The sequence below is a fragment of the Aphidius gifuensis genome, linkage group LG4 (genome assembly GCF_014905175.1).
Source record: "Aphidius gifuensis isolate YNYX2018 linkage group LG4, ASM1490517v1, whole genome shotgun sequence".
In the NCBI taxonomy this organism is placed as follows: Eukaryota; Metazoa; Arthropoda; class Insecta; order Hymenoptera; family Braconidae; genus Aphidius; species Aphidius gifuensis.
The window spans coordinates 14579403-14599356 of NC_057791.1; the positions used below are offsets into that span (position 1 = coordinate 14579403).

The 19954-nt window shown below is 25.7% G+C and overlaps 7 protein-coding genes across 8 annotated transcripts; 2 read left to right on the forward strand and 5 right to left on the reverse strand.

Annotated features, from left to right (window-relative positions):
• Nucleotides 1-1258: 1258 nt before the first annotated feature.
• On the reverse strand, nucleotides 1259-1867 carry LOC122853903 (mRNA-capping enzyme-like). Its single transcript, XM_044154310.1, has one exon. It carries the CDS (start codon nucleotides 1865-1867, stop codon nucleotides 1259-1261), a length of 609 nt encoding a protein of 202 aa, XP_044010245.1.
• A 796-nt stretch (nucleotides 1868-2663) lies between these two features.
• Nucleotides 2664-4092, forward strand: LOC122853904 (dynamin-like). Its single transcript, XM_044154311.1, is given in 8 exon segments — nucleotides 2664-2764; nucleotides 2766-2807; nucleotides 2886-2968; nucleotides 3036-3182; nucleotides 3249-3452; nucleotides 3534-3726; nucleotides 3827-4033; nucleotides 4077-4092. Coding segments are annotated over 8 exon segments (993 nt in total).
• A 529-nt stretch (nucleotides 4093-4621) lies between these two features.
• Nucleotides 4622-5573, forward strand: LOC122853905 (dynamin-3-like). Its single transcript, XM_044154313.1, has 4 exons — nucleotides 4622-4779; nucleotides 4892-4937; nucleotides 5014-5250; nucleotides 5333-5573. The coding sequence occupies exons 1-4, from the start codon at nucleotides 4622-4624 to the stop codon at nucleotides 5456-5458; spliced, it is 567 nt and encodes a 188-aa protein (XP_044010248.1). The 3' UTR covers nucleotides 5459-5573.
• Nucleotides 5574-7074: 1501 nt separating this feature from the next.
• LOC122855141 (cationic amino acid transporter 2-like) lies at nucleotides 7075-11321 on the reverse strand. The gene is made up of 8 exons (XM_044156308.1): nucleotides 10915-11321; nucleotides 8969-9358; nucleotides 8500-8893; nucleotides 8191-8330; nucleotides 7848-8099; nucleotides 7618-7784; nucleotides 7423-7531; nucleotides 7075-7344 (listed from the first exon to the last, which is right to left on the reverse strand). The coding sequence occupies exons 1-8, from the start codon at nucleotides 11144-11146 to the stop codon at nucleotides 7190-7192; spliced, it is 1839 nt and encodes a 612-aa protein (XP_044012243.1). The 5' UTR covers nucleotides 11147-11321; the 3' UTR covers nucleotides 7075-7189.
• A 1002-nt stretch (nucleotides 11322-12323) lies between these two features.
• LOC122855143 (cationic amino acid transporter 2-like) lies at nucleotides 12324-15876 on the reverse strand. Of its 2 annotated transcripts, XM_044156310.1 has the most exons (9): nucleotides 15774-15876; nucleotides 14964-15214; nucleotides 14210-14599; nucleotides 13707-14103; nucleotides 13323-13462; nucleotides 12999-13250; nucleotides 12740-12906; nucleotides 12571-12679; nucleotides 12324-12496 (listed from the first exon to the last, which is right to left on the reverse strand). In XM_044156310.1, exons 2-9 carry the CDS (start codon nucleotides 15184-15186, stop codon nucleotides 12402-12404), a joined length of 1773 nt encoding a protein of 590 aa, XP_044012245.1. In that variant the 5' UTR covers nucleotides 15187-15214; nucleotides 15774-15876; the 3' UTR covers nucleotides 12324-12401. The 2 variants fall into 2 exon arrangements, with proteins under 2 accessions (XP_044012245.1, XP_044012244.1); XM_044156309.1 differs by lacking the exon at nucleotides 15774-15876 and having other exon boundaries at nucleotides 14964-15703.
• A 514-nt stretch (nucleotides 15877-16390) lies between these two features.
• LOC122855146 lies at nucleotides 16391-17615 on the reverse strand. The gene is made up of 4 exons (XM_044156314.1): nucleotides 17443-17615; nucleotides 17231-17350; nucleotides 16953-17131; nucleotides 16391-16873 (listed from the first exon to the last, which is right to left on the reverse strand). Exons 1-4 carry the CDS (start codon nucleotides 17492-17494, stop codon nucleotides 16793-16795), a joined length of 432 nt encoding a protein of 143 aa, XP_044012249.1. The 5' UTR covers nucleotides 17495-17615; the 3' UTR covers nucleotides 16391-16792.
• Nucleotides 17616-18328: 713 nt separating this feature from the next.
• Nucleotides 18329-19868, reverse strand: LOC122855145 (histone acetyltransferase p300-like). The gene is made up of 3 exons (XM_044156313.1): nucleotides 19493-19868; nucleotides 18537-19393; nucleotides 18329-18422 (listed from the first exon to the last, which is right to left on the reverse strand). Exons 2-3 carry the CDS (start codon nucleotides 19291-19293, stop codon nucleotides 18403-18405), a joined length of 777 nt encoding a protein of 258 aa, XP_044012248.1. The 5' UTR covers nucleotides 19294-19393; nucleotides 19493-19868; the 3' UTR covers nucleotides 18329-18402.
• Between the last annotated feature and the right edge of the window lie 86 nt (nucleotides 19869-19954).

The window sequence follows — 19954 nt, forward strand, 5'->3', positions numbered from 1 at the left end:
TTTAAACAATCAACTTGATATTTTTCAGCAACAGCAAGTAGTTCCATTGGGATTTTGTCAATATTTGGTGATTCACCAGTATAAATATAATGTAAAAATTCTTCAAAAACATCCTCATCAATATCTTCAATGACAACTTCATCTTTTTCATTTTCTTTCAATTCTTCATGATTAAACATTGCAGCAAAAACAGAACTGCGTGCTCCAAGAATGCTTTTGATATTATACATACGTCAATAATTATTAGTTATTAATTTATTATAATAGTAATTTATTACATAATAACTATTTAATTCAGTTTTAAATTTCGATCGTATGCAAAATCGAAAGAAAAACATTCTTTTAGAGTTGAAATTATTACAAATAAACCGGGCAATCGACACTGAGGGTGCTTTAAAAAAGAAATATCAAGGATTAAAAATTAAAGGATTAATTGTTGTTCAACGTCACTTGTGTAAAACTCCTTCAACAATAAAAAAAACTAAATTATAATTTTATATTCAGGAAAAAAAATTAACACAAAATATATTCATATTATATTAATTATTTATTGTTAAAAATAAAAATTATATTTTTTTTAAAAATATTTTATATTCAATTTTTTTATTGAATGCATGTTTACTATGTAAAATATACAAACTTTGCAAATTAACTGTCGCAAAAAAAAAAAAAAAAAAAAAAAAACTGAATAGGTTTATTTAACTGTAGAAAATTATTATAACTTTTAAGATGAAAATATTTTTAATAAGAATGAACGAGTAACTAAGGTAAAAAAAATTTTTCTCAGTTACATGAAAATTTTTATGACCTTTATGTTCATTCTTTTTTTTTTTGTTTTTTTTTTTAATAATAGTACTTGAATGTATTATATTTTATTGTCTAGGAATGATTGAACAAAAATGCCAGTTCAATTATTAAATGAGTTATTCTCTCAGTGATTTAAGAATCTGTTTATTTTCAATGATTATTTTTCCAATACGTTGTCGTGTAGCTGATGATTATCTGTTTCAATTTGAGCTTTGATAATTTAATGGGATGGCAGCTAGGCAAACTAATATATTTTTAAATATTTTAATTTGTTCATCAACAGCAGCAGTTGTGATGATACATCAAGAACACCAATAATAAACACTAGATTTCTATGTTTAAATTCAGTTGTACGTCGTTTAGTTGGTACTCCATTATTGTCATCATCATAATCATCATTGTTGTTATTTATTCCATTGTAATCATCATCATCATTATAATATTATCACATTCAATACTGAAAGCACCAATCTGGTTTTGTTGGTGGTGGTGGTGGTGTTTCACTTTCTTCATAACGTTTATATAATTCTTCAATATAATCTTTTTTATAAATACCAGGTGGTCTTGCTATTGCAAATTTTGTCATTGCAGCACCAAGACTATTTTCTTCAGCTTCAATCAAATAACTTATTAGTAAAAAACCAGTTCTATTAAAACCATGTGTACAATGTACACCAATTATTTCCAATGGATGATGTGATATAAATTGTTTACATACACTTACAAATTCAAGTGTTGTTTTTGCATCTGGTGTTTCACCATGTCCACGACATTGTAACTTCACGTACTTACAGCCATGTGATTCAATATCTTTTCTGTCATAAAAACGTGATGTGTTTGTCAGGTCAATCCATAAACCAAGCTTCCATTTATTTCCTTTTGCAATGTTAAATAAAAAATCAACACTAAAACGACATTCTTCAGGTACTTGATCATTAAAATATTTTGATAATGGTGTTTTAAAGGCTAGAAATTTTTTATTTATAAGACGTCCTGCTCTTCTTGGACAATTTAACCAACGATCTGGTATTGGACCTTTTCTTAATTTACCATTTGACATTGTTTTTCTATTATTTTTTTTTGCTTTCATTTATTTATTGTTGATTTTTTTTTTTTTTTTAATACTTTTTCAGTTTATTGACAGGTTAATATCATACTTGAACATATTTTACATCAACGTGAATAATTATTTTGCCTGATGTTAAAGATAAATAAAAGGCAGGATGTATCAAATTTATTTTTGTGGTTTGACACAACAGCTGATTAGATTGTAGAATTGTAGATTATTTATTTAAAATATTAAATATAAATACACTTTAATTTCTCTTCATTATTTGGCACAAATTAAAAATTATAAATTAAAATATATATTAAATTTTCACAATAAATTTATATATGTATCAAAAAGTGACTCACACAAAAAAATTATAGTAGTATTTTTTTGGACAGTAAATAAAATAGGCATGTGGCTGGATGACGAATATTTTGTTTTGTTTTTGTTCCTAGAATTGATGTGGCCATCACATTGGGGGAGAAGGAGAAAAACGGTTGGAAATCTGGAAAGATCCATGCTCCTGACGTCACCGAAACGAGAAAGGGGCACAAAGACAAAAGCACACAGCACTCAGAGCACTCAGCACCGCTTTGTACCCCCAGTTCATTTGGTTTCAGTCCTCTGCGTGCAACATCTTGTAAGTAACTTGCTTAAACTTGTTGATTTATCAAAGTAAAAAAATAAAAATCATTTATTGATAGAAAATAATTAACAATTGACAGAATTACTTTTAATATTTTAATTTTTTTATCGCATTATTTTAATTTTTTCTCCAATTGTAATTATAACAAAAAAAAACAAAATGGCAAACGATATGGAAAAGTTGATTTTCATGAATCAAATACAAGATATATTTACTAAACATGCGGTTTCAGTTAAATTTGATTTGGCCAATTGTGGTGGCTTGTGCTGGAAAAAGTTCAGTGTTGGAAAATTTTGTTGGAAAGTATGTTTGTGTTATTTATTTTTCAGTTTTTTTTTAAAACTTGAATAATTATTAAATCGATAAATATATTTTTTCCAGAGATTTTCTTCCAAAAGGTACTGGCATTGTAACACGCAGGCCACTTATTTTACAATTAATCACCAATAAATACAGTGTTGAAGGTAAATAAATATTTCGTTTTTCCTCTTTTTGTGATTGACTATTTAATTTCAATTTTTTTTTGAACAGAATATGCCGAGTTTGAACACACTAAAACTAAAAAATTTAGATTCAATGAAGTTTGTAAAGAGATTGAGGACGAAACAGACAGATCAACAGTTGGAGATAAAGGAATAAGTCCTAAACCAATAGTTTTGAAAATTTATTCACCAACTGGTAAGACATTTAATACTAATATTTTTTATAATAATTAAAAGTATAAATTATAACATTGTATTTTAGTTTTGAATTTGACATTGGTTGATTTGCCTGGATTGACAAAAGTACCAGTTCAGGGACAACCTCTTGATATTGCTGTTCAAATAAGAAAAATGGTCCTTGAGTATATAACTAAGGAAAATGCTCTTATATTGGCAGTAACTCCTGCTAATATTGATCTTGCAACTAGTGATGCTCTTGAGCTTGCAAAAGAAGTTGACCCTTTTGGTAAACATTATTATTTAAAATGTCATTTAATATATTTTTTATCGATCCTTTAATCATCAAAAAATAATAACATACTTTTAGGTTTAAGAACAATTGGAGTCATCACAAAGCTAGACATGATGGGTGAAGATAACGATGTCAGAGCTGTTTTAGAAAACAAATTGTATCCATTGCGTAGCGGATACATCGGTGTCATTAATCGTAATCAGAATGACATTGAGAATAGAAAAAGTATTGCTGATGCAATTGAGTCGGAGAAAAAATTTTTCAACACGTAATCTATTAACCTTAGAATTATGTACCCATAAATACTTTTTTTTATCAATTGTTTTCGTCAATTAATGTTTTATTTTTTTCTGTTTTTTTTTTTCCAGTCATCGAGCATACACATTTTTGGCTGATAGACTCGGGATTCATTGTCTACAACGGATACTCAATAAACAATTGACAAATCACATACGGGACACACTACCGGCATTAAAAAATGAGTTGGAAGCTGAATTGTCAAGAACTAAAGAATATTTAGGAGAAAAGGATTACCACCTTAACGAAACAGCATCAAAAATAGAATCTTTATCTGGGTCAGTATTTTATTTGATCCTTATCAGTATAATTAATTGACAGTTTAACAACTGACTGATTTTATTAATTTATTATATGTTACAGAATGCATAGAGATATTCTTGACTTGTTCAATAACGAAATTGCATTTTATGGATCTAATAAAGTCAACAACACCGCGAATGGTGGGTCCAGAATCAATCAATTGATGCATAGAACTTTTTCACTTAGTATTGCCAATGCAACACTTGCTGACGGAGATTTGAGAAAAGAAATAATGGAAACCATCCAAAATGTTCGAGGTACTTTGTTACACTCTAGATCATATTTATTAAAACATATTTAAAAATTGTTGATAATAATTTTGATAAATTATTGTTTATTTAAGGTGTAAAAAAAGGTATTTTTTTGCCAGATAAGGCATTTGAAAATGTTGCAAAGGCAAAAATTAGGAAATTAAAAGAACCAAGTACCAATTGTGTCAGTGCTGTTATCAAAGAACTTACCAATATTTTACTTTCTTGTGCTGAACATGTAAGTTATTAATTTTATTTTTTAACAATCAATTAAATAAATTACAAAAAATTAATTAATTTTTATATTTTCAGATGTCTGCATATCCGAAGTTGCGAGCAGAGACTGAAAGTATTTTAATTTCACATGTTGAAGAATGTGAAAAAAATCATAAAGAAAATCTTGATACTTCAATTCAGATTCAACTCAGTTATTTCAACAATGAAAATCCAGATTTCATTTATTTCAATAAGTAATTTTATACCTATATAAAATTAATTTTCCTTTTTGTTTTAATTATAAATATTTATATATTTCTAAATTTTAATGAATTTTTATAAACTATTTTTTTGATTTTCTATTAGGGCTGAAGAAACTGTTGTTAATCAAAATAAACCACCTCTTATCCAGGTAAAATTAATTGCTTACAATTAATTTTTTTCTCAATTATTCAATTATATAATAAATTGACTTTTGATTTGTTCAGGGAGTATCGAGAGCAAATGGAGCTTCTCCAGCTAATAATTCTCCAGCATTAATGGAAATAGTGCCTGAAATGCAAGAAGCTGAAAAATTTCGCATCATGATTGATTCATATCTAAAAATCGTTATAAAAAATATTAATGATATTGTTCCCAAAACTATTATGTATTTTATAATAGAAGATATGAAGAAGTTTGTCAAGCATGATTTGTTGGTAAAACTTCTTATTAGCAATGATAAAGTAAGCATTACAATTGTTTTTTTTTTTGTTATTATCATTCAAATCTTTTGTTTATTTTTAATAAATATTTATTTATTTCTAGTGTTCCTTGACGGAGTTATCAAAACAAGAAAAAAAAAAGCGTGATGAACTTGTTCGTATGCGTGAAGCATTAGAAGAAGCATTGGTTAAAATTGATTCAATGTCATCAATGAATTTAGTCGAGTAAAAAGTATTTGATTCAATTTAAAGCTTTACAAACTTATGCTTTATTCAGATGATTATATTTTTATATTGATACTAACTTCAATTTTTTCTATTATCGTATTCATTTTATTTAATTACTGCTGTATTCTGTCTTGAGAATAGTAATTTTTTTGTGTCTTTTAAAATTAATATTTCATCAACTAAAAGTTGTATCTAATTTTTATTTTACATTTGGATTTTTGTTTGAACAAGTCTTATTAAGTAATAAGCTCGAAAAAAAAATGTAACGTCGTTTATAAAATCATTCATTAGTGTTTTAAAAAAAAATTTTATATTCGTAAGGTTCCCATGTGTGAAGTAATAGTAATAATAATAATAATAAAAGTTTTTAATGTTACTCCTCATTTGTTTTTTTTTTTCTATTAAAATATCTATTCCCTTCTAAGCTATCATTCAACTCTGATGTATTTATTTTAATTGACTAAATATAATGCAAACCAGTAAAAGTTCATTCAAGATTATCAATTGTATCAATTGTTGTTTATGCTAAATATATTTTCTAAAGTCAACAACAAATATTAAAAACAGAACAATCAAAGTCATTTTTTTTAAATTTATTTGTTATTTCACTTCCAAATAAACTAGAAAGTCTGTCAACTTTTAAACTTTTATTTATTTATAAATACTTTTATAAAACGTTTGATATTACAAAATCATTTCGTAAATTTCTTGGGGCTATTGAACGTTTTTTAGAATTTTAAAAATTTATTTCGATCATTTATGGTAAGATTTTTTTTACCAACAAATAAGGGTATTTTTAAATAAAATAATTCATTTAAAGTTCATCAAATCAATTGATTGCGCCCATGGTAAAATATACTAAATAATATAGAGGTATATTTCTACCATGATTGCTCCTTTTTGACTTCAATACACTCAAAAAAGTCAAATCCAATGTCGACATGTATCTTGACAATGAAAATGTATTTATTTTGTTGAATAAATAATTCTATTTCGTGTAAACACTTGCAACATATTTCCCAACTTCATTATTTTTTTATATTATTTATTCAATCTTTTTTATCAAAAATATCAACTTTTAGTTTTTTTTTATATCTAACACAAGGCTTCTTACAAAAGAAAGCCAATAAGTTAAACTGTTAAACTGTAACTATAAACCAAATAAATAATTAAAAATGAAAATCTACTGAGTGTTAAAAACAAAGCTTTTATTTCACTTTGACATGTGATATGAAATCAAAATTTAATTATTCAGAGAACCTTGATTTTTTTCACCACTTGTGTATTAATCTTTACTCCAATTATTTACAGGCTGACTTGAGGAAAAAAATAATTAAAAAATAATTGATAAAAGTCAATTGGATGATACTACAAATATTTTGATTGAAGCCATAAAAATAACGAATCAATTTCAAAACGTAAAGCTGAAACAAATAATTATCTATCATAAGCAAAAGCCTTTTTCATGATTAATCATAAAAATATTCATTTAATTTTAACAATTTGCTAAAAACTTGGTTTCACGTTAATAATAAAAATAAACTCATCAATTATTTTTAAAAAATTTTATTAGAACAGAAAACGATTTGGCTTTTAATCTCAATATGCAGGTAATACATATTCAAAAATTTCTACAAAAAATATTAATGATATTGTTCTGAAAATTCACAACTGTTTATATTTTATTTATCTTTTTGTTATTTAAATTATTCTTTGACAAAATAATTTTTTTTTACTCAACAAATGATGGATTATTATATGCCATGCCATTATTTATTTCCTGTTGCACATTTCTTTTGTTATTTTGATTTTTTTCGCTTATCAAATTTGTCAATTGACTTCCACATCTGCTATTTTTAATTCCATACAAAAAATATATAACTAGACCTGAAAAATAATATTTCAAGTTAACAAACATTAGTCACAATGATAAATATAAATATTTTTTTTGTAAAATATAGTTACCTATAGATAACCATGCAGTAAACAAGTACCACACTTTAGCTTCTAGTGTCATCATGAGACTCACATTTATGAAAATACTGAAAGCTGGTAGAAATGGTACCAATGGAACCTTCGAAATAAATAATTTTAAACAATGTTAATAATTAAAGCTAAACAATACAATATTTATATAATAATTGATTTAGAAAAACTTACTGAAAATAATAGCTTTTTGTCTGATACAGGTTGACGATATATACATATTAATATCAAAACAAGAATTGATATAAAAGCAACAAGTACTCCAATTGTCGAAAAAGAACCATTAAGAATGTGTTGAGAAGAATTTATAATAAATAATGTTGTGGGTATACACGATAAAACTGTAATTAAATAAAATTCATTAATCGATTAATAAATAATTTTGTTGTTATCGAAAAACTTACTGTAAAGAAAAACAAGACTTGAAGCAATTTGACTGGTTAATTTTGTTGATCTTGTTGTATTATTGAGATTAAGCAATTGCTTGACAATATAAATAACAGTTCTAGGTTCTCTGTCATCTCGTTTTTCAAATGTCTCACATTCTTTGTATCGTAAAATTAAAACACAAGATGCAACAGTTGAGTACGCTGATAAGACTCCAAGACTCATCAGTGAAGAAAGTTGATTTAGGTTTAATATTCCAGATAAAATTCCTTCAAAAATAAATTAAAATATTAATTACAATGTTTAAAATTTAATTAAACAAATATTTGTATGTAAATATTGTTAATAATAATTATTTACCAGTTATTAAACCAGCAATCAAAGTTCCAATAACAGGGGTTTGAAATTTTGGATGAAGTTTACCCATAAACTTGAAGATGAGACCATCTGAAGCCATTGCATAAATAACACGTGGAAGTGGAAATAATGAACCAAGTAAACTAAAAATAAAAATGAAATATTTTCTATGAATTTATGATGATTTTAATTTGCTAAATAACGACAAATTATGTTTCTAATTTATGATTCACCTGACAACAGAAGTGTCCAGTGTCTAGACTCTCTTGAGATTGTATTTTAAAAATAAAGATTATATAAAAATATATTTACCTTGCACCAATTGCACACATAGATCCAGCAAATATAATATTCTTGGCCCAATATAATTGAACACTTTCAAACATAGCTGGTAATGGAGAGTCGTCATTCAGCACTCTGTAATCAACAACCAATGTCATAACACTTGATACAGCACAGTATGCCAAGAAAACAATTGTCAATGATGCAACAATTGAAATTGGAATAGATTTTTTTGGATTTCTAGCTTCTTCACTAGCAGTTGCAATACAATCAAATCCAATGAAACAATAAAAACATTTTGTAGCACCAGCAATTATTCCAACAACTCCATATGGTGCAAAACCTCCTCTTCCATATTCACAAGTTACATTATGTTTTATTACTTCAGTACATCCAGTGTCAATTTGCCAATTTGATATTTTTACTGTATAAAAAAAAGATCAATTTAATTTATATTGTTTTATTAAATAAATAAAATTATATTGTTTGTTGAACTTACCATAAATTGATCCAACAATAATGACAAATAAGACAACTCCAAGATTAACAATAGTTAAGAAATTATTAAGAAGTGAAGATTCTTTGGCACCAAAAGCAATTGCAAGTGAAAAAATTATTGTTACTGTAAAAGCAAATAAATCTGGATAGCCTCCAGTATATTCAGGATCTAATTTTTGCAATGATTCAAAGAAAGCTTTCATTTTATAATTAATAAAAGCATCAAAATTAGTACTTAGACCCTTGACAACACTTGCTGCTCCAATGACATATTCCAATATTAATATCCAACCAATTAAAAAAGCAATAAATTCACCCATTGTCACGTAACAATATGCATAAGCAGAACCAGCTCTTGGAACTCTGGCACCAAACTCTGCGTAGCATAATCCTGGAAATGAAAAAAAAACAATATTTCTATTAAAAAAAAAATAATAATGAAAAAACATAAATTACATTACTAAATTTGGTCCTGATTAATTAATTAACCAGTAAAAGTTTATTCGAGATTCTCATTTTTATTAATTCTTATCAAGGATAATTTTTGTTATCTTTTTTTTTAATTATTTGGTCATTATAGTTGATATATAGCTTTGAGATAATTGAATTTGTTGCAATGGGTTTTACTTTCAAATAGACTAGACAATCTGCCAATGAAAATAGACAGGATTTACCGACAAATAAATTGTACATAAAATTCACTTATTTTTGATAAATATAAACTATTACTAATAATTATATTTATTAATGAATGTATATAATCATTTAAGTTTTTTTTGAATGAGTTTGTTGGCGAGAGTGTGTGCAATACATGGAAAAGAGAAAAAAAAATCGAGAGAGAAAGCATATACTGTGTTGCAACATCGAGATTTCCAATCATATATGTAATACTCCGATTTTTCGTACATATTTCTAAAGGGCACAAATCTATAGAAAACATTGAAATCTAAACTGCCAACTTTAACACTAATTATCTAGATTTTAGCGCAGATGAAAATTAGGAAATAATTCCACCATTGTTGCAATAAAAAAATTGAAAAGAAAACTTTGTTAATTTTAATTGAGTAAATGTAATAAATTAACCAGTAAAAGTTCACTCAAGATTATCATTTTTATCAATTGTTATTTGAGCTAAATATATTTTCTATTGTCAACAACAAATATTAAAAACAGAACAATTAAAGTTATTTTTTAAAATTTATTTATTGTTTTACTTTCAAATAAACTAGAAAATCTGTCAACAAAAATAAACTTGAAACTTACTTTTTTATAAATATTTTTATAAAACGTTTATTATTAAAAAACCATTCTATAAATGTCTTGGAGCTATTGAGTGTTTTTATGATTTTAAAAATTTATTTCGATAGAAAAAAAAAAAAGTATAGAAAAATTTATTTACCAACAAATCACTTGTATTTTTAAATAAAATAATTCAGTTTAAGTCTATTAAATAAAGCGATGCGGATATGGCTTTCTGTGTCTTTAAACGACTCACATTACATTGACTAATTTGTGTGATAAATTTTTAAAATTGACCTTGACTGACAACAACAATTAATTAACAATAATCGAAATTTATGACATAAATAAGTCGACATTTTCATTGACTCCGAGCGAAAAAAAATCTTATAAAAAAATCGAATTGTTAACACAGAATCGAATTTATTTTTACCAATTGTCAAGTCACCCAGTTAATATCTCCTCAAAATAAATTTTAATTATCTAGATAGCAACGCCCTTTTGACTTCAATACACCGGTTCAACATTATTTTTTTTTTAATTATTTAAATAACAAAAAAAAAAAAAAAACGTTAATAAATGTATAAATAAAAATCCCTTTTTAATTTCAATATAAATTTTCTCTGATAGTTAGCCTATTTATTTTTAATGATATGATGTAATTATTATAATAAATAAATGAGTAAATATAATTTTCAATAAGCTCACCAGCAAATATTGAAGCAATTGCTGCAATTGCAAAAGAAATTATAATTGCTGGTCCTGAATCGTGGTGTGCAATTGATCCAGCAAGTACATAGATACCAACACCAAGTGTAGAACCAATCCCCAAGAAAGTTAGATCCAATGTCGATAAGCATCTTGTCAATGAAGATTCATTTGTTGAATCAATCATTTTTTTTCGTGTAAACACTTGCAATATATTCCCCAACTTCACCATTTTTTATATTATTTATTTATATACACTTTTATCAGAAAAAAAATATTTCGTTTTTTAATTTTCTTATATCTAACACGAGGCTTCTCACGAATGAAAGCCAACAGGTGACTGTAAAGTAGCCGAATAAATTTTTAAAAATGAAAATCTACCATGTCAAAACCAAAACTTTCATTTCACCTTAATGTGATTATTATTATCACGTTGACTCACAAATTCCAGATAAGAAAGATAAATAAAAAAAAAAAAATCTATTATCTATCGTTTGGAAGAATTAATATCAATACAACGAAAAACAAAATTTATACACAGCCTTGTCGATTAAATAATAAATAAATTATTTAAATTATTTAAAATAAAATAATTTAGCAATAAACAATATTATTTTATTGAATAAAAATGGCTTTAAAAAAATATATGTACATAAAATTTTAAAAAGTTGATTTGTATATTATATCTAATTTAAAACTAGTTTTTATTTAATTAATTCATAAAATCTATTTTTTATTGAAATCAAAGACAGTTATATTGAGAAAAAATATGTCATATTTTAGCTTATTCTAATTTTTTAATTAGTTATATTTTATATTTATAGAAAATAAATAAACTAGTGACTTTAGAATATTTTATCATTTTCAATTTTTTTTTCTCTTTTTGATAAAAGTATAAATAACTTTAGAGAATTTCATCATACTCTCTTCGTCACCTGGGTTTTTTTTTTTTTTGATAAAAAATTTATAAATTTCCTAGAAAAATAAAAATCAATCAATAACAATAATTAAAAAAAAAAAAAGTATCGATCAATAGAATTTGAAAGAAACAAAAAATATAATATTCCAAGCCTCTTTTTGGTGGTTAAAAAAAAAATTATTTTACTTTCAAGTATGACATTAAATGAAAAGATATTTGCAATTTATAATAAGCATTTAATTTTATAATTAATTTTAAATTAAAACATCATTGAGTTGATTTTTTTCGATTATATAAAGTGTATTATAAAATTGAGCAATAATAGGCAATTAGGCAATTAAAAAATTGAGCAATAAAAAGTCAAATCGATTTAAAAATTTGCCAATTAAATTGCTAATTGAAAAAACAAATATATCCATATTTTTTTAGTCCCTTATTTTGTCAATCTAAATCGAAAAAGTGTAAAAAAAATAAAAAATATTTCCATCAATTTATTATCAAATTTGTTTTTATTAATTAATAATGAGTTTGAACAAAAAAAAATATATATATTTATATATAAAATACATTACTTATAGTTACATGAATTATTATCATTTAATGAATTATTTTTTTTACGACTTGTACTGTGCCAAACGCCATATGAAAAATATATCGAAAGACCTGTTTAAAAAAAAAGTTAATAAAATTAAAATACAATTAAATTATTTGTTGAATAAGTTGTTTATAATTCTTACCAACTGCCAGCCATATACTGAAACTGATCCATATTTTACTTTTCAACATCATCATGAGAATCATATTAATAAAAATACTTGTTGCTGGAAGAAATGGAACAAATGGAACCTAAAAAAATAAAAGTTATATATAAAAGATATTAAAAAATGTTATGATTAATAAAATTACCGTAAATGCAAGTTGTTTTTCCGACACAGGTTGACAGTAAATAAATATCAATGTTAATATGAGACATGGTAATAAAAGTGTTAGTGATGTAATTGCCCAAGGAGAACCATTAATAATATCTTCAGAGTATCTTGCAATGACAAACGTTGCTGGAATACACAGCAATACTATAACATAAAATAAAAAAAGTATAATATAAATTAATTAAATAAATATAAAACTCGTGACAATTTAGCTTTAATTAATTTGAATAACAAACCATAAATAGAAATGAGACAGGCAGATATTTGACCAGTTAATTTAGTAGACATAGTTATTCTGTTAATATTAATAAGTTGCTTGACAATAAATATCGCTGTTCTAGGATCTCTATCAACTCTTTTTTCAAAAGCCTCACTTTCTTCGTATCTCAAAATTAGAACACAAGCTGCAACAATTGAATACGCCAATAGCGTGCCAAGGCTCATCATATCAACAAGTTGATCAAGCTCAAAAATTGCTGATAAAATTCCTAATAAAAAAAACAGATCAAATATATTAATCAAGTGTATTATTAAAATTATTAATTAAAACAAGATATTACCAGTTAGAAAACCTGCTGTTAAAGTTCCAATAAGTGGAGTTTGAAATCTTGGATGAAGTTTACCCATAAATTTAAAGATGAGACCATCTGATGCCATTGCATGAATAACACGTGGAAGTGGAAATAATGCTCCAAGTAAGCTTAAATTATTTTACACCAATTAAACAATATTATAAAATGAATATCAGTATAATTGTAAGATGAAAAAATAATTTTAGTAGCTACTTGTTAGCTTTCTTAATTTGATTAAATTAAATTGATTCTATTGATATAAATACTTTGACAAACAGTCAAAACAATTTAATTTAAATTTTATCAAATTGTTTTTTCATATTACAATGATACAGCTGTTACAAATATACAAAGAATTAATGATTTATTTACCTAGCACAAAGTGCACATATTGCTCCAAGTGATACAAGCATTTTTGCCCAACCCCAGCCAATACTATCAAACATAAATGGTAATGGAGCTTTGTCATTTTGTTGATAATATGGAATAGTAAGTGTTAAAACACTGGATACACCAAAATATGCCAAAAAAACAATAGTCAATGATGTTACAATAGCAATGGGAATTGATTTTTTAGGATTTCTAGCTTCTTCACCAGCTGTTGCAACAACATCAAATCCAATATATCCATAAAAACATCTTGCAGCACCACATATTATACCAGCAATACCAAATGGTGCAAAACCACCTTTACCTCTATTTTTACAATCATCAGAATTATCATTTGTCCCATAACATGATGATGGTAATTGCCAATTTTTAAAATTTGCTATTAATAAATAAAATTAAAATATATATTATTATTATTATTATCATGATGCTAATTAAAATTAATTGATATGACTTTAATATGATATATTTATTTATTTGCTTACCATGAATACATCCAGCACCAATGACAAATAACACGACCCCAAGGTTAATAAGGGTAAATATATTATTAACAACTGATGACTCTTTTGCACCAAAAGCAATTGCAAGTGAAAATATCATTGTTATTGTAAAAGCAAATAAATCTGGATATTTCGAGAAATGATCACCCTCAAATTGTACAATAGATTTGAAAAAATTTTGCATTTCATGATTTAATAATGCATCAACATATTCACTGAGACCCTTGACAACACTTGCTGCTCCAATGACATACTCCAATATCAATGTCCAGCCAATTAAAAATGCTATAAATTCACCAACTGTAACATAACTGTAGACATATGCTGAACCAGCTTTGGGAACTCTGGCACCAAATTCAGCATAACAAAGTCCTAAACATAAAATAAATAAATTATTATTAACTAGTAAGACAAACCAGTAATTGTAATTAGCTCTGAAGGATTGTTGTTTTATTATGTCATATTAATTTATTTTATTAAAATAATAAAAATCATTTTACTGTGTCAATACATTCAATGACAAATATAAAATTCAAATTCAAAATAAAACAATTATTTTACATTGATAGAATTTAAAAAATGAATTTGTTTTTTCTTTCTGCTTTCGTATTTAAATATTTATATTTGTTTACAAAACACAGTCATGTATTTGTTGTGAATTTAGAAAAGGAAAAAAAGAAAAATAATAAATGAAAAATTGAGTCTTGTTTGTTGATGTTTTTTAATTAAAACTTACCGGCAAATATTGAAGCAATTGCTGCAATTGCAAATGATATTATAACAGCTGGTCCAGCAGCAACTTTAGCAACAGATCCAGCAAGTACATAGACACCAACACCAAGTGTTGAGCCAATTCCCAATGCTGTTAAATCAAGAGTTGACAGACATCTTGTCAATCCTGATTCAACTGATAAATCAATCCATTTCTTCCTCGTAAAAGTTTCCAACACCTTTACCATTATCACTTTTATTATTCCTTACAATGTTCTGCAATCACTCAATGTATTACATCAGAATTTGAAAAAACAAAATTAATTTTATTTCTAACTCAAACATTCAAGCTTAAATAAAATTAAAATTAGAATTCATTTTTATTTTTATATATTTTTTTTTTCTATTTTCTTTAAATACCATCAAGTTAATTTTAAAAAATCGAATAAAAAAATAGGAACAATTAATTTAGAGTGTGTGTTTATCGTCTCGAGTTTTTAATCCAAATGAAATATAAAAGAGTTGGATTGATTCAATATTGTTGAGTAACTGAGCAGTTGATCAACTTGTCAGTTGATTCAATTGAATTGATCCTATAATTGTTTCAGGAGTCTCATAGAGACACAAATTCTTTGAATTAAAAAACACGCGCGTTATAACACATACACACTTATGAATATAATTTTATTATACATATATGTGTGTTACAATAAAAACTACATGATTAAAAAAATTCAAATTATAATTTTGATAGATTTAATAGCCGTTTGATATTAATTTTATTTTTTTATTTCACACATTGATATTATTAATATTATGATAATTTAATACTGACCTTATTTAGCACTTGTAAAATTATTAATTAATCCTTTCATCAGTTATTTTTGTTTGATAAATAATTTGTATGTTTAACACGTGCTTTGCAAATTGTGTATTGACCATGGAGGTGTATAAAACTCCATGGTATTGACCATAAATAGCCATAGCTGTCAACATATGCCAACCATTATTATTGCCAACTGAACGAAAAAATAACTTAAATTTGTATCTAATGATTTTAGTGGATTTTCAATTAATTTTAATATTTTTTTAAATAAAAATAATTTATTTACTTGTGTTTTTAATTAAACTAAAATATAAAAAATAGAAAATTTTATTATATTTTTAATCTATTTATATGTTGAATAATAATAGTATTTTGTTTTTGATTTTTTAAAATTATTATAATTTTATTCTGAGTAAAAAATATTTACTTGTTTATTTTTTTAAATATTTATTTAATTTTTATTAATAATTATTTATTGTTCAATTAAATTATTTGGGGGTAGATTCATTGTTAATTCAACTTTAGTTTTATAAAGTTGGCTACTTGGCAAATTATGATTGGGTCAAATTACAGGTGAGGATAAAAAAAAAAAAAAAGGTTGTTTTTAGTAAAGAAAAAAAAAGATGTTAATATTACAAATAAAATATATTTTTTTGAGTATTTAAATCATTAAATATTTTAATGAATCAATACATAATAATTACATAAAATAAATCTACTTTTATTAATCATTAAAAATGAAAAATAAATTATTATATTTTAATATTATTTTGTATAAAAATCGTGGACGGATTTGATTAAAAGCTAATAATAGTAATTAAAATTAATGTCTAATAATTTGGACGGATTTGTTTGTAAAATTGAAATAAAAAATAATTAAAATATTTCAAGGCAATTGTTAAGTTTGCTGACCTGTTTGGTCATGTTGATTGTTGATAAATGTGACTTGGAATATTTTTTATTTAATAATACCACTGTTATCAGTGATAAATTCAAAGGGAAATAATTTAATCCCTGGTCCATTTGAGTCAAAATAATTTGACAATATGTACAAATAACGTCACTGTTAATAAACTTGTCATTGATATGCTGAATTTACTTGCTGATGACTGTAAATAAAACAATGACAAATAAATAATTTATCTTAAAACATTAAAAAATATAAATTAAACAAGAAAATTAACTTACGAATATAAAATAATTGCAACGATCACCTCGACAACATTCTGAACATTTCCAATCGACATACCAAAGATATGTACAATCAGGCATATTTTTTTCACGTATTCTTCGACAATGTGATTCAGTTGCACATTTTTTTGATATATAATATTGTTTTTTAGCACCAACAGTCCAGTATGGAGCACCTTTTTAAAATTAATTAAAATTATGAGTCATTATTTGACAATGAACATTTTTTTGTAATGGAAAATAAGCAGCTTTAATTAATTATAAATAATACATACTTCCCCATTTAACTTCAGTCATACAAACATCTTCATCTTGTTCACATGTTTTGATACTTTGTAGACACTTGTGCTTATTATCTTCTTGATTATCACAAACATAACACTCGAGGGCGTTGCCTAAAATTAAAAAAAATTATTCAACATTTAAAAATTCATTAGGTTATTATTTTTATTAAGTACATGAAATAATTTTTTATTTAAATACTTACTTAGTGTAAAAAATAAGCCCATTAATAAAATTAAACTTATCCATTGGTTCATTTTTAAAAACAATATATAAATAATAACAAAAATAAATAACAAATTGTTGAAGAGAGACAAGTCAAGTAGTTTAACAAATGACGCTTGTGTATATTTTTTATGACAATTGACACACACACAGCACACACTAATACACAAAACGTGGGCGGGGATCATCTTCAAGGTGAATTTTCAAACAGCGAATAATGACGTTTTTTTATTTATATTTCTTTCTCTTTCTATTTCTAAAATTAGTTTGAAGTTGAAATCGACCACTGTCGAAGTGTCGACTAGGAATGTGCGATAGTCACCGATATATTTAATGACCGATATTTTTATTCGTTGAATTTTAATCTATCGTGATTTAGAAAAAAAAATAATTCAGACAAATTTAAAAAGAGTACAATTTTTCAATGATATTCTCCGAAATAGATTCATTGAAATTAATATTTGTTATTTTGATATTAAAAATAAAAAATTTATTATTCAAATATTTTCATTTTTCATAATTGTATAATCAAAATTATTATTGCTGTTTAAAAATGCATGATTTATAATTTTCAATTTAAATTAAATTTCAACATTTAATATAATTTTTTTTTTTTTAGTTTTAAAAACTTTATTTGTTATTTGAAATTACATAAAATATATTCTTCTAATTTAAACAAAACATTACTTTTTTATTTATATTTGAAAAAAATTAATCATTTTCATAACTTTACTTAAAATATCGTATAAAAAAATTGATAAAAAAATAACCACAATATATATTTAGTTTGTATTTTTGAATAATCATAATTTTTTTAAATAATATTTTTGAAAAATTTATTTAAAAAAACGCATGTGCAATTTTTCAATTATATTATTCTCTGTAATTGATTGGCTCTTGTTTGATCAGCAATCTTTTGTTCCAGTTGGTATCAAATTCTTCATGACTGCTCTGTTTTTTCTGTAAATAAAATATAATTTTTAAATAAATTTAATTCACTTCAACACAATTATTATTCTACAAATAAATATTTTATGCTGCACAATACACGTGGATTAAATGTATATTTCTTACCATGACGATAACTATATGACTCCATAACCGGTCCAATGATTTCGGTAAATACTTCTGACAATTTTGTACAATGTTTATAAACACGTGATGTCTTGTTATTATAAAGCCATGCATTATCAAACATCAACCATACATCATGAAAATATTCCGATGGAGCTCTGTATTTTCCAGCATCGAGTTTTTTTTTAATTGTTGATAAATCCATGGGTTTTTTAACAATATCAAAATAATCTGGAATGCCAAGTGCTTGTGGATCAACTGGTTGACGAAATGGTAATGATTCTGGTACAAGTCTGTATAATTTTTCAAATGATGGCATGAGTGCTTGTCTCAAACCACCAGCTGTTTTTGCATTAAGGTGAGTTAATGCTGTTTTTAATGGTAAACATACAGGACAATCAGTGTTTAGACATTGTTTCCAATGTGTTATTATTTGTCTAGATGAACTACAATGTGGCATTGAGCATTCTTTACCGTCTTCACATGTTGTCATATGTGTCAATACATTTTTCATTGTTTTACAATGTGGTAATGTACAACGCCATGATTCACCATTTGTTGCTGAACGTTCACGTATTTGACATTTATGTGCATGCAATAATAGTACAAGTTGTTGTCGAACTAATTTACGATGTTCTTGATCAGCTGGTTGTCCACTTGTTTGTCCTTGTGTTGCTTGTTGTAGACCGGGTTGACCACCAGTTGGTGCGCCAAATTGTGGTTGTGCTGAACTTGGTGTTGGTATTTGTGGAGTCATCTCACCTTCTTGATCACAAATGTTAACTTTGTTGCCCTTGGTTAAAACTGGATTGAACAGTTGAACTATACAATTTACAATGTCAAAGGTAAATTGTAGCCTACGGATGAGAGAAAAGAGTTTTTGACAAAATGGCCGTGATTAATAATGCTAATATTAACAATGCACCACTTGCAAAATTGCAATGACTTAAATATACCTATGTTATGTGGAGACCTGGAGTTATGACCAGTTTACAGTTATGAGTTATGACAGGTATGACACAGTTGACACTATGACAGTCACTCCCGCTGTCCCGAGCCCGACGGCCGACCAGAGTTGCCAACTTGCCAACCCGGGATGTTCGCAGTGGTTCGCAGGATCAAGGGCCAAGGGCCCAAGGCAGATCAAGGATGGGAGCCGGGAGGGCCAGGGAGGGCATTTGGATGGTATCGGTCAACAAGGAATCTTTTTTTCGGTTGCTTTAAAAACATTAACTAATTAAATAATTATTTACTATTTTTTAAATAATAAAAAAGTTAATTGTTCTATACATGGAGGACTGGACTCTGGAGGTCTATCCTCTATAATCGACCTTCATGCTTTGAAATTTGAATGAATAAAAAAAACTACATATGGACAGTGTTGGGTAGGTAAGATACCTTGGTATCTTACATGTGTA